At 42.3% G+C, this 14,515-nt stretch overlaps 1 protein-coding gene across 5 annotated transcripts in view; it reads left to right on the plus strand.

Annotated features, from left to right (window-relative positions):
* klc1a (kinesin light chain 1a) overlaps positions 1–14,515 on the plus strand; it is a gene marked incomplete at its 3' end in the record, with an annotated part of 52,886 nt that overhangs the window by 21,472 nt on the left and 16,899 nt on the right. For 3 of the 5 annotated variants that reach the window (XM_084045641.1, XM_084045643.1, XM_084045644.1), the window contains exons 5-13: positions 8–236; positions 1,360–1,447; positions 2,633–2,734; positions 5,004–5,177; positions 7,750–7,849; positions 9,520–9,572; positions 10,422–10,489; positions 11,183–11,291; positions 13,333–13,470. In XM_084045641.1, coding sequence (XP_083901767.1) covers positions 8–236; positions 1,360–1,447; positions 2,633–2,734; positions 5,004–5,177; positions 7,750–7,849; positions 9,520–9,572; positions 10,422–10,489; positions 11,183–11,291; positions 13,333–13,470 — 1,061 coding nt within the window. Of the gene's footprint in view, positions 1–7; positions 237–1,359; positions 1,448–2,632; positions 2,735–5,003; positions 5,178–7,749; positions 7,850–9,519; positions 9,573–10,421; positions 10,490–11,182; positions 11,292–13,332; positions 13,498–14,515 lie in introns of all 5 variants that reach the window. The other 2 variants (XM_084045640.1, XM_084045642.1) reach the window with 1 other exon arrangement.

A 14,515-nucleotide genomic window follows, 5' to 3' on the forward strand; every position in this document is an offset into this window, starting at 1 on the left:
TCTACAGTCCAACAGCCTCACAGCAGTGCTGCTGCTGCTATGGCTCAGCAGGGAGGTTATGAGATCCCGGCCCGCCTCAGGACCCTCCACAACCTGGTGATCCAGTACGCGTCCCAGGGCCGCTACGAGGTGGCCGTGCCCCTCTGTAAACAGGCCCTGGAGGACCTGGAGAAGACTTCGGGACATGACCATCCAGATGTGGCCACTATGTTGAATATCCTGGCCCTGGTCTACAGGTGAGTACACCTTTCTACATGTTGATGTGGTCGGTGCTGTCCATTGTGAGGAATCAGGGCAAAACATTTTAAAATATTCTTACATTTTAAATTCATCATGACTTGTAGGCTAGAGTTTTGGACACTGGACTAGAATACTCTTCCTGTCTGAAATGTGTCCGTATTGCCTTGTAATGTTTAATTGCCTGCCATGGACGAGTTAATTCGTCAAATTCTGCTATGGCTCAGCCTGCCAACGACTAGTTTGGACGAGTTTTGAGGTTTTTTTTTCACACAGAACCAGAGATAGCGCGATCCGAAGATTTACTGTGTACTTTTTTTTTTTTACTATATATTTTTGGTCGAGACGTGCTATTTTCAAAGGCGGACAACAAATGTCAACATTTCGCGATGACCTCGTTGACATTTGTGAAACCACACAGTGAAACCCTCAGTGATTAGCAACCATCAGGGGATCGATCATACTGGAGATAAATATTCTGTGACTACTTGAAAAATTAAGAAAATCTCAAACTCTCTGGCAGTGGGTGAGTTTTTTTTAATGTATACACTCTGGTTGTTAAAGAGTTAAAGTTAAGTTTGGCTATGGCTGTAACTTGTCTAAACGTGGATTATAATTATATATTATATATATTATATCGTTGCTGTCGGGCAGAAACCAGCTAATTCCATTTTGACGGTTTTACATTTTTTCACATAAATCAGTGCTATTGAACACCCTTTACGTCTGTGTGTTGGTAAAAAAAAAATGGAACCAATGAAAAGTATTAAAAAGCGCTTCTGACAAAACCAGCTAGCTCCACTGGATCCTCAAACTTTCTGCTAAACCAGCTAACTCCACCAAAGGGAGGTGGAGTTAGCTGGCTTTGCTGACTCCAGGCTCCACCCCCATTGTAAGCTTGGAGGCCCATTCAGCTGTTCTTATCAATGATGAACAAAACCTCCTAATTCTAACAGTTTTTTTCATTTCCTGAAAAATGAACATTTTGGAGTTGGCTGGTTTCTGCCCGACAGCAGAGATATCCATGCTGGGGTGTGTTTGATAACGTGTGTAGTGTACTGTATATGAGGTGTTGTGGGGCTGACAAATGAATGTCAATCTGTGTGTGTCTGTGTGTCTCAGGGACCAGAACAAATACAAGGAGGCGGCCAACTTACTGAACGATGCTCTGGCCATCAGAGAAAAGACACTGGGAAGAGACCATCCAGCAGTAAGCACTTCTTATGTACTATATTACATGAAACTTCACCACATGAACCCTAGTGTCCCTATTCTGACATATAAGCTTATAAATTGGCTATTTTCGGCAAAGAGATTGCGTGTAGAGGGAAAAAAAGGAGGGGGCTTAGCATAGACCACTGGGGAAAGTATAGGGTTTAAGTGGTTAATATCTGATAAACAGGACAGTATAAAATATCCCCATTAAGCAAGTATAAAATTCTATATTATTTAATAGGCCTACATATTATGTTCTTCTCTTGGTTATTTCAGTCGTCGACCGTGGTGCCCCGCAACCACGCCCTCCCAAGCCCCTCTGCTCCCCATCCCCCCAAGTCGGTGGTCCATGAAATCATTTACTACATGAAAGCGGTCCTTAGTATGAAAAATACTGGGGACCCCTGGGTTCGATCATCTGGTGTCCAGATTGGCAGGGACATAGTTGGACATGATTAGTTTATGGTCTATTTAACTCTTTTAACTCTGACAGGCTTGTGTCTCCGCCCCCTGGACCCTCATCACTTCCTTTTGGGTGGAGCTGAGGTTAGGCTCCTCCCCCTCCCACTTCCTATCCTATCACCAGGCCTTTCTCTCTGCAAGGAAGTGATTTTCTTTTCCCCCTCTTTGATTTTATGATCATGAATTCCTGCTTTCTTTGACACAATGCCACCAATTCATGATGGGTAATGAGTCACACTTTCTTTGATGTTTGAAATGGTTTATGAAAATGTTGAATCTCTTGTCCTCCCCTTTCCATCCTCCTCCTCTCTCTCTCTGTCTCTCTGTCTATCTCTATCTCTAGCTCTCTCTCTGTCCCCCTCTCGCCCCCACTCTCTTGGATGCGGTGGATATGTATCACCCCCACTGATTGGGATCAAATGATCTTTTCTACACGGACACACAGAATCAACTCCTGATTCCTCTTTTACTCGTTCACCAGATCAGTGGCACTGTGCAGCTGTGATGTGGTTCTGTGGTCACACACACAACCCACACACTGCACACACATTGCACACATGGGTGATTATGATTGCACTCTGCCCTCCCAGGCTTGAACAAGCCTTTCACAATTACTAACTCCCGTTCATGTCTGTTTGTTTGTGTATATTTGTGTATGTATGCATGTGTGCCACTTTGGCCACTATTTTGTGTGTGCGTGTGCGTGTGTGCACTCCAGGTGGCTGCCACTCTGAACAACCTGGCTGTACTGTATGGGAAGAGAGGGAAGTACAAGGAAGCAGAGCCACTGTGCAAGAGAGCTCTGGAGATCAGAGAGAAGGTAAAGAAAATGTATATTCCCTGACAGTTTTGGAAAATAATTTTAATTCTGGTCTATTGGGTGATAATACAGTCATCTGTCATTTGTCATCTCTGACAAAATATGTCAGAGATGACATATTTTGAGCCAGATTCAAACCCGATGTTGCGGATGGGTCACATGATGATCCACCCGGGCACCCATAGTTCTGGGCACAGTGTAGATTATTTCCCTGGTTCCTCCGTTGTCCAGGCCTGTGCAGCACAGCCCATGAGCAGAACCAAGCAACAGCCAAGGAAACTACTTGATTACTTGTTTTTTATTTCCATTGTTATAACTTGACAAGTTGTGTCCCCAGGCCCCAGTACCCCATTCCCATCACTGTCCAAAATGTCTGACTTTGGAGGACTTTAAGTCCTTGGAGGATTCATTATTTTGGCTTGCCTTTAAGTTTGTCCTTATAAAAGACTCTGCTCAGCAGTCCTAGAATTTGGAGAAATGTCTCTTTTTATTTATCCTTTATTTGTCACTCTTGGGCTTATTCTAGCCACCCACCTCTATCTCTTATTTCCTTGTTGTCACTCCTGTGAGAATGAGATGTGGTTTAGCTGAGGCGGTTTCTTACTTTATGCTCCTTAAATTCATATGATAACTGTTCTTGCATAAGCCGAGAGATTTGCCACCAAGCTCTCTGCTGACAGGGGAGGAGGGATTGGGGGGATGTAGACCCACAGTCGCTGAATCAGGAGGATTTTTCTCCCCAGAGTTTGGTCTTTTTATAGCAAGCTCTTATTTCTAAGCTTGTAGGTGCAGAGTTGATCCCCAGATAGGGGTGCACAAGAAAATCCTCAGTATCAAATGGACCCTTACAGGTCCACTCCATTTGGTTACATTTGTACACTCTCTGACTTTCCAATGCATCATTTAACACAGAGGATTTTACTGTGTGGAGAAGGGAAATGGAAGGTGTTTAAGGGCATGTCATCTTCCAGTTTTTATTCCAAATGCTGCTGAACTTAACCCATTAAAACCGGGTTAAACCAGCACGCTGCGAGCTTGTACATTATATCTGCTATTATTGAACATTTTTGAAAAATCTTGAAAGTCTGAGAACTACTGATTTAGAGGGCATTTGTAGAATCAGCCACAGGTCTTAATGGGTTAAAGATGCACCTTTTTAAAATGAATTCATAAATCCTCTGCCAGCAATCTGCTGCTTTATTTCTCTGTACAGTTCTTAATGCATGGTTCATCCAAACCAGGCGTAACCTGATTGTTGTGTACATTCAATCCTGCACAACACTCAAATAATAGATAAAAAAAACATCTGTGTGCAGATGCTTTTCATCTTCTGTTTTGTCAGAGAAAAAGGCTCATGTGTAGCTCAGCAGCTGTGACTTCTGGAGCATCTCTCCCATCAATAAACCGAGATCAGTACCAATACAATTCCAGCGGCTTTCTGTGGGGCATATGGAAATCTATTCCCGCGTTTGACAGCCGGGCTGTCGGATTATCTTCTGTAGTAGACTCCCCTACTACAGAAATGATCTGAGGAAGGAGAGGAAAGAGGGAGAGTGTCACTAATGCTGTGTTCACATTAGCAACAATAAAGCAGCAACAAAGTGGAAGGCTTAAAAGTCCTTCCAGTGGAACTTGTTGCTGCATGCCCCCTTTTCCTGTGAGAGCAACCTGTCAGACGTGACAGATTACCAGACCTGTGCTTCTGCGTTTGTTTATTGAGATGTCATTTAATCAGGCAGGTCAATAGTCCAAACCCCTGGCACAGGTCAAAAGCTGTCATGCTGTGTAGGTCAGTGGGTAGCACTTGGTACCCTTCCCGTTGATGGTGTCAGGGGTTCAATATCCGCTGGGGCAGTCTGTGCTAAAAATACCTGTGCTGTTGTTTACAGTAGGGATTGGTGCAGAGATGAATATGTTGCTGTAAGGTTTAACTTCACCACTTTAAACTTGGTATCCCTATGCAATGATAGGTGATATTTTTCAAATTAATATTTTCAGAATTTCCCAAAATAGCAGATCTATTATCAATATTTATAAGATAAAGCTAGATAACAGTCAAAGAAATAACCGTCAGAGTTAAAAGTAGCTTTTTTCTACATTCAATTGTACGTTTATTAAGCAGTGTCATAACATCTGTTGTGCGTTTTGTTTTTATGTCGGTGTTGTTTCAACCCCTTCTACCACTAACACTGGTAGCCAATATTGTTTTAAACCCCCTGTTACCCTCCCACTCTAATAACTCTTCCTTCCTTCCGTCTATCTATCCCAGGTGTTGGGGAAGGACCACCCTGATGTAGCCAAGCAGCTGAACAACCTGGCCCTGCTGTGTCAGAACCAGGGCAAGTATGAGGAGGTGGAATATTACTACAGGAGAGCTCTGGAGATCTACCAGACCAAACTGGGCCCTGACGACCCCAACGTGGCCAAGACCAAAAACAACCTGGTGAGAAGGAAGCACATGTAGAGATCCACTGTAGGACAAGCAAGTTATATGGTAGAGAATAGTATTTAAACCCACTTTAAACCCAGCGTCCCTATTTTAGCCATGCCATTATAGAAATCAGAAAATGTTTGAAAGTAGCAGATCTACAAGCTCTCGTTGTGAGAGGTTTTATTTTCGGCATGCGACAGTCACATTCCACAAAGTATAAAATAGGCTTAAGGTGTTAACACATCGGGTGTCAGAGGTTTATTAAAATATTATACGTTCAGTGCCTGCATTTCTTCCATCCACTTACGTTGATACGTTTTGTGCTGTAGAAGCCCCGACGTGGAAGTGCGGCGGAGGGTCCCGACTAACGCCTGGAACAATAATATTTCTAACGCGATCCTCCATTGCAGAGTGATAGCCGATCGAAAACGGCTCGCTTCCACCACGTTAAAAAGAAATGGAGATATTAAGCTTTTAGTCAAGGAGTTAACATTCTATTAACACGTATAAAAATAAAATTTGGTCAAAAACGGTCCGGACCGTTTTCGGCACTCCTCGTTTGGATTCTCAAAAACGTTCCGGACCGTTTTTGGCACACAATGTGTTAAATAGTATATATGGATCAGGGTGTGGTGCTTTTTTTAGTTTAGTTTATTTTTATATTACAAAATACAATCGTTGATTGTTCATTTTATTATTAATACTAATACTGGTGAGTGGTGACGATACTGCTAAAAAAGAACAGTGAACTTTTATTGCATAACATCATGCATTGAATGAAGCTGAACAGTGGACAATCTATAATAGTAGTGATGCAGTAATTAAACAGTAGCAGTGTTTGTGGTGTGGGTGATTTTAAGCAGTCACACCTGGCCTGAGTTCAACCTAAAATTTAGGTTGAACATTTAGGTCCAAAATGGACTCTGAGCTGGGAGGGTGTGACTGTGCACCTTCGACGTTCACACAGCCATCCCCATGCACACTCTGGAGAAAGCCTTTGTCATGACAGCAATTCCATCTGCTCTTATGGCTTATCCTTTTTCCTACATTAAAGTGGAGGCCTCCGGTCTCTTGAGAGGGAGGGGTGTGTGGGTTTAGCTGGTCACTCTGGGGAGGTGTTGGAGGGGTTTTATTATTTTAGGTATGACAACCCTGTTTTGCAGTCTGTTTGTTAGGTATGGTAGTCTGGTCTTCTGCATTTTCTTTTTTGTGGCACCACATGGCCTTCGTGGGTGGCACCCTCTGTGCCACCGGGAAATAGGTCAGTGTCATTCTGGATGAGCCAAAGGGCAAGAACGATTAATGGTGCAGGGAAAACGCTACATCAACTGCCTGGAAAACCATGCAATATTTGGCAGACAGTCACAGATTCAGCAGGTTGATGACTCCAGTGCCTCTACGCCAGAAACCCCTGATGCTGCTGCCAGCCCAAGCTGAGCCCTCCTGATGCTGCCCACCTCCAAGCTGCCCCAGCAGAAAGATACTTGAGTGACTCCAAAAACAGTAAACAGACGCCTGCAAGACTTAAGTTTAACACAACGTTACTACCAGCCACCTCTGTGGCTTGGGTTTCTCCGACACAGTCCAGTAGATGCTCGAACAAATGTATTGTAGAGAGAGAGAGAGCAAGATGTTACAATCCAGAGCAGACATGAATTGCTGTCATGACACAGGCTTTCTCCATGCTGTGTGTGGGGATGGCTTATTTATCCTGAAAGTCACTCTCAGCTTAGAGTCCATTTAGTTTGAATGGATATGGGTGTACTGCTTAAATCAGCCATGTTGTCTTCCATTTGACTCTCAAGTCTTAAACATTCCCCACCACATGGCAAGCCTGTTTTTTCATTCTCATGTTTATGAGGGCTTTACTTAAGTGGCTTAAGTGGCTACAGTTGCCAGTGGGTGGCACGTTTTATACTGAAATGGGATAGAATGGGTGCATACTAAAGTGTCTCTAAAATCACACACTCTTAACTTAACTCTGAGTTAAAAATGGATAAATGAACACTGAGGATTTTCCTGTGAAGATAAATAGTGGCTATTATTATAAAGCACTGTGCACACTGACACTGCCCAGTACATAAAAGTACTTTGATCAGTAGTTTTGGTGTTTAATATCCAAGGAAACCCATCACTTTGCTAGGTCATTAAAGAACAGAGTACAATATATAATACAACGTTCTATCTATCGGTCGAACTCCTGGTCTCTATACTGCCTCCCCCGCGCCCCTGGTCAGCTGGGGCGCCTGATGGAGGGGAAAGGAACTGGATGGAATAACGTGTTCCTTCCATGCGCTACGTTCTACCGGGGAAACTCCCCCCTGTCAGGTGATAAAAAGCGGTCTGCTAACTCCTCATGAGTTGAAGGAAGCATGAACTCAGTTCGGGGCTTTCCCCAGGCTGGCAGAGGGAGATTAAATGGCCTCGCTCTCAACCTGGCGTCACTATTTTGGGCATGTTATTATAGGCGAAAATGTTGAAACATCTACAAGCTCACAGCATGTCACGATGTGTTGTGAACCTGTAGATTGGCAAATTTTAAATAGGGCTTAAGAGGTTAAATGCTGATGTGTTGTTCTGCCAGGCGTCCTGTTACCTGAAGCAGGGGAAGTTCAAACAGGCAGAGACTTTGTACAAAGAGATACTGACCCGTGCACATGAGAGGGAGTTTGGCTCTGTAGACGGTAAGACACGCAAGCACGCACGCACGCACACACACTCTCACACAGAATAAATGTGAGTAGACATATAAACATGCATACACTGAGTGGGTGGGCTGTCCTTGTCCTCAGTGGTCCTCTCTTAACCCCTAGCACCATCTGCTCCACACACACAAAATACCCACTCACACACATAAAGTACAGACAAGATACTCATTCTCACATACAGTACATCCACATACAATTCCCCCTTGCACGTACACACAAAATGCGACTACACACACATACAGACAAAATACCCACTCTTAGAAAAGCACACACTAAAACACCCACTGACACACAAGCTGTGGGTTATGTGAGGAGTTTGTAAACAGGCATTCCAAGGCCCACTGCAGGTTGATGTACAGCGTGAAGTTTTCAGTTTGCTCACATAGTCGGCAGAGGAGGAGATGGTCTCGTAAACAAAAGTGACCTTTTGGGCTTTGAGCTGTCAGTCCTTTGGCAGTCTATCATTATGAGATTTGCACTTTGGAAATCTGACAACAGTTCAGCTGAACTTCTCTGCCTCTAGCATAAATTTGTAACAATGAGCTCTTTGAACCAGCCAAGATTGATACAAGATTTGCCACCTGGTGCAGACCAGGCCTATCCAGCCTTGGTGACCTTTATGTTGATGACCTGTTTGCTAGCTTTGCACAATTAATATGCTCTACATGCAACCTTCAGCTCTCTGATCTGTTTAGGTATATCCAGATTTGTTGTACATTTGCTAATATTCAACAGCTTGGCATTTCCTCCGGCTCCTCTAGCCTTGGGCATTGACTGTTTGCAGTTACTGACTTGTTAGGAGAGTGAACTGGGTATTATTTTGTAAAATAAATGGCGGGTGATACATTAAATGCAACAACCTCATCCTCTTCCTCTTCCTCTGTGAGGCTAAGCCTCATGTACTTCATATGATCCATTTGAATTAGCTAGATCAGTGATTCTCAATCATTTTCATGGCAAGGACACTCAAATTGATATGTATTTGGCTGCGGATCCCCATTTGAAATTATATTGTGCCAGCGACCCCCATAAGAAAACGTTTGTCAACATTTTTCTAAAAATAGCAGATTCACAAGCTCACGACACGTCGCACTGCGCGATAGGTTGTGAGCTTTTAGATTGGCTATTTTTAAAGAGCTGAAAAATAAAAGTGTCCTCATTTTGCCGGGGACCCCCTAGAACCAGAGAGTTTGAGAGCCAGTGAGTTCTTTGACAACTAGTGAGCTAGTTAATCAAAGATTATCCAAACCTCCATGATAGTTGTTACAGATACTCTCCGGTACCAGCAGACTTGACTCACACTTTATGTTTACCTCAAATTGACATCTTTGGTATAGAGGGCTGAGCAATATAATTTATTTCTTTTATGTATTCATTTAGTTTTTTATGAGCAAGGAAGGGAATGTTGGGGCGCTAATGCGAGGATGTTATTGTCTAAAAAGAAAATATGAATCTGTAGTACTGTAATTTTATTCAACAATCTGCACATAATGATGAAATGTGCATGTTGTTGAATAGACTGTGGTTATTAAAAGAGGCAGTCTTTCACTATCAATTTGGCCTGTACATGTTAATGTATCAAACCAACTCCCTTGGTATCCCTTGGTAACACGCTCCCTGTCTCTCCCTGTCCCTCTCTCTTTCAGATGAGAACAAACCAATCTGGATGCATGCTGAAGAGAGAGAGGAGCAGAGCAAGGTGAATGCATACACATGAATGCCCATTAGACTATAATATAGTGGAGCAGGACGGTGGGTACAGAGACTGTGGAATAAGGTGCTTTGCTCAACTTTGGACTACCTTCGCAGTTAGCACTATTTGGCACCTGTTCATAACTTTATTTGCATAATACTTTACAAAACTGAGTCAGTTCAATTGATCCATCCAAACATTTGGCTGCTATGATCTTCTAAAGCAAACCTGCCAACTTAATGTCCCTGTGTCATTCTGGTCAAGGTCGTAATCCTGAGAAAATTAAGTGTATTTATTATTCTCAGCAGTCATTGTATTAACTGATGTAAAGAAGTGTTAGACTTCTCTAAAGCCTTAGATTAGAAGATCAGTACTCTTATTATCAGCATCTTAGTGCTGATGCGGCGAGGACCCTTCTCTCCTAGCTAGCAGTGCGTTCACGGTCACAGTTTTTAAAAGGCTTATGGGGTTAGTTTGACTTGTGGAAAGGGAATCATGACCCGGCTATAATCCCTCAACTAAATGCCCTTTCATGTTATCTTTGATGGTATTAAACTTCTCACAGTTTGACATGGACTCATTTGCCTTCTCCTTATGCCTGAGTCATTGCATGAACTGGGTCCACGTTCCTCGGCTGGATTTAAATGCTGTTAATTTCTTATCACAATCAGAAGCTCTTTATTGGTCTTGTACGTTTGCACCAAACAAGGAATTTGACTTGGTTGGTCGCTCAGCTCATTAGATACAACACAGCAGAATTACAAAAGTGTTGAAAGATTGTAAGAAATGTAAATAGAAGGCAAAAAAGGGGAATTAGTCATGTTTGTAATGATGCTGCTTATGTTTGTCTAACAGGGAAAACAGAAGGATGGGTCACCTTTTGGAGAGTATGGAGGCTGGTACAAGGCCTGTAAAGTAGACAGGTGAGCGTCTTCATCTAATCACACAATATTTATTACATGCATTACAGCGTGTTGTTTTGTTGTTTGATCTCGTTTAAAATGTCCTCAAGCCAATTAGAAAGCAATTTTCACTGGTTCTGCTAGTGTGGCAATAGGCAATAACCTAATTTAATCCAATATGATTATTCCTTCTCCCATGTTGTTTGGTATGGTATTAAAATAGCTCTCCTCTGGCCTGGATGCAATTCACTGGTGACATTTTGTTTATTTCACCATTCCTACTTTTTAGGACAATTATATTTTTAAAGACTACTTATACAGTAATAGATGGTCCTTAATGTCCTCCTGTTATACGTCCTCATCGATAGCACAGGGATTCCGTAATATGAAGATCCAGCACCCCTGGTCATGGGGTATATATCCTGTATATGTTGTATATTTCAGTAAAGGGCTGTTCAGTCAGCTAATATTGATAAGTGACTGAATGTGTTCAGGTATTAATTCATTTATCCGACCAACCCATCTGTACCACACACACACACACACACACACACACACACACACACACACACACACACACACACACACACACACACACACACACACACACACACACACACACACACACACACACACACACACACACACACACACAGTGTTAGGATTTTACTATTCCTTCATTATATTGACTGCACTTGTCCTCTGCTGCTCCAGCCCCACTGTAACCACCACCCTGAAGAACCTTGGCGCCCTCTATAGGCGGCAGGGCAAGTTTGAAGCGGCGGAGACACTGGAGGAAGCTGCCATGCGTTCCAGAAAACAGGTGTGGTCACTGGGCAGACTGACTGGTCTTACCACAGGATTCCTAGTCAGGGTTTGGTGTATGTTGCTTGCTTGTTCATGTTGAAGTGAAAAGGATGGACAGCGAGGGTTGTTTTCACTGTGCACCTGTATGTCTAATAGAGAATGCCATTTGAATTAACTTGTCAGATGACTGAGATGATATTGGTTTGCAAGGTACCACCTAACTGACCCAACTGTAACTGCTTACCCGTCATTTTTAATTAGTCTGCTTAAAGGTGCTGTAAGTGATATTTGTTTGTTTAAATAAGTGTTAAATAGCTCTATTTTCCCATAGCACTCATTGCTATAGATTGTTGGTTCAGTAACATGGGTCTCCCTGTCTCTACAGCCCTTAAGTAAATAGAGTATACATTTTCAGGTCGGGATACCAATTTCATCCAATCAGGAGAGAGAACTCATACAGGATAAAATAGTGAAATTGGAAGTGATTAAACAAATAAATTAGCAGACCCAATTGGAACTGGAACACGAGCGCATATATGTTCTTTGTGGGGTTCTCATATTATTATATTACCTCATTTTGGAGTCTCCAGGTCTCTGTATCATTCCAGGTACATTAAGTGAATATGAGATTCCCAGGCTGCTGCACTTTAATTTAAAGTCGTCTGTCCAGCCCCCTGTCTGTACTTTTCCCTTCCTGAATAATTGATTCTTCAGACAGGGTCATAGGAAACGTGTGTGCGCGCGCGTGCATGCGTGTTTTGAAGAATCACTGTTCCAGGTTTCATTATACCAGTTCTGTATAATGGTCCTGTTTTCCAGACTGTTACTCTTAGAAGAGGAATGCTAGTGAATATTAAATAGACCGCTACTATGCTTTAAGGACAGTTTGGGTTTTATATTTAGTATCCACTACTACGACCTCCTCTCAGAGCCAGTCTGTCCCTTACAGTCAAACTCCCTTTTTTGATGAATAGTATTCTTTTAAAATCTTTGCACTGGTTCATAGATGTGAAGAGCGCTTTAAGTTTGCCGTTGTCCTTCTACTAGGTTGTGCAGATCATATTTGGAAAGACAACAGGACCTCGTATTCAGTGCAAAGAGGAAAGACAATATATACAAACTGATATATTTGTTTTGAATACTTTATATATATTATACATTTTACTTCACATAACCAGATCAACCTTCTGCTGCGTTCAAGCAACATGCTGTAGTGAGCAAGTGTACAAGCCTGATTGATCTAGTGTATTGATTACAGCTCCATGTTTATTGAATTCAACAAATAGGGGATAACGGCTGTGAATTCAGCGTTCATTTCTGGAGACCTGGGTACATATTCTGTTTCAATGCTGATAACACGTCTATAAAAGAAAGCTGCTTATTTGGATGATGTTAAAACAAGCCAAGCCAAATAAGAGCCTCCCATTTATTTTTTAATTGCATGCGTGTGTCTCTGTGTCAGAACAGCAGCCTACTAGCTCACTTTTAAGATATTTCCTGTCAGAACAACTACCAATTTTACACAGTTAAGACTATTGTGAACACTTCTTGTGTACATGTGCCTGAACCGCCCTGACGTGTGTGTGTATGTGTGTGTGTGTGTGTGTGTGTGTGTGTGTGTGTGTGTGTGTGTGTGTATCGTCAGTCTGGTTTTGCATTTTTGATCGCAGTGGAAACAGTATTTTATTAATGTATTACTAATTACTACTAGAATAGTATGACTAGATGCATATCTATTCATACTTTCACTGTACATTGAAATGTACAGTGAATTTAATAAAGGCTTATCTTAAAAAAAATGTCAGGTTACTTTAATTGGTACTTAATGCGATCTACTGTACATTGTCTGTCTATGTGTTTGTGTATGCGTGTGTATTTGTGTGTGTTAGGGTCTGGGCACAGTGCACAAGCAGCAGGCGGCCGATGGCCTGCTCTCTTGTATTGAACAGAACTGGTGCTTATTCCTATCTGTTGTATACTGTGTGTGTCTGTGTCTGTGCATGTCCCTGTATGTGCACGTGTGTGATGCCCTGCACCGCCCGCCGTGATGACACCAGGGACTGGACAACGTACACAAGCAGCGCGTGGCCGAGGTCCTGAGTGAGCCAGAGGCACGCGAGAAGCAGCGCAGTCGCGAGAGTCTGACTTCCTCCGACACGGTGAAGTACGAGAGCGGGCCGGACGGAGGGGAGGAAGTGAGTATGAGCGTGGAGTGGAACGGGGTAAGTACAGTACACAGCCCTCCTCATAACATACAATAACTTGAATTCATCTCTACACAGCACTTGAGGAAAAAGGATGCACACGTCAGTGATATAGTCATAAAAATAAAACTGAGGGAGCAGTCCACAGTTTGTGTAAATGTAAGAAACCAAGATATGAGAGTGGGTTGCACCATTTAAGCCTGATCTATACTTCGTCGTATGCCGTTGTAACAAGGCGAAAACTGCCAATCTACAAGCTCATAACACGTTGCGAGCATGCAGATGAGACATTTTTGCCACGCAACACTGACGTACGACGGGTTATAAATTATTAAGCATATGGCCTAGGCTATTGTTTTTGATAATATCCACCTATAACGACATGCCCAAAATAGGGACGCCAGGGTTAATGTGGTTATTACTGTAAATCGCGGAGAAGAATGTCCTGGATCCTCCTTGACAGAAGCTACATGTGGATAATAAACAATTTAGGCTATGTTGTAATCACTATTTATGTATTTACGGTTTATGCCAAAATAAATGTTGGAATTTAATATATACACAAGACAAGACAGTAGCATGTTTGGAGGACAGATCATTCACTGGTATTGTTGCCAGTTTGACTTTAAGGCGTGTTGGCACTACAGTCATACATTTTTATCATTTACAAACATATAACACTACTTTGCTTATATCAAGCTGGAGAGGAGGGTATTTCCCATTTTGTCCTGCTCCTCTGAGTATCTATATATATCTGATTTACATGCCCCTGGAGTCAGTGAAGTCTGTATGGCCATGAGACATGATATCCCATATCAATACATTCATTCTTACATACTGTAGAACAAGCACTGGGCCTCTTTTTATATCTTTCTCTATGACTTGGAAATTAGAGAACCATAAAAATATAATTATTCCCTTTTTTTAAGGACTAAGGTCAACTCATGCTTAGATCAGCACTTCTCTTCCAATGTATTTCATTAACTCAAGCCTTAAATATATGCTGATTAAAGGTTCATACAGCAGTGAGTTCTGT

Source organism: Gymnoscopelus microlampas (genome assembly GCF_963454915.1).
Source record: "Gymnoscopelus microlampas genome assembly, chromosome: 20".
Taxonomy (NCBI): Eukaryota; Metazoa; Chordata; class Actinopteri; order Myctophiformes; family Myctophidae; genus Gymnoscopelus; species Gymnoscopelus microlampas.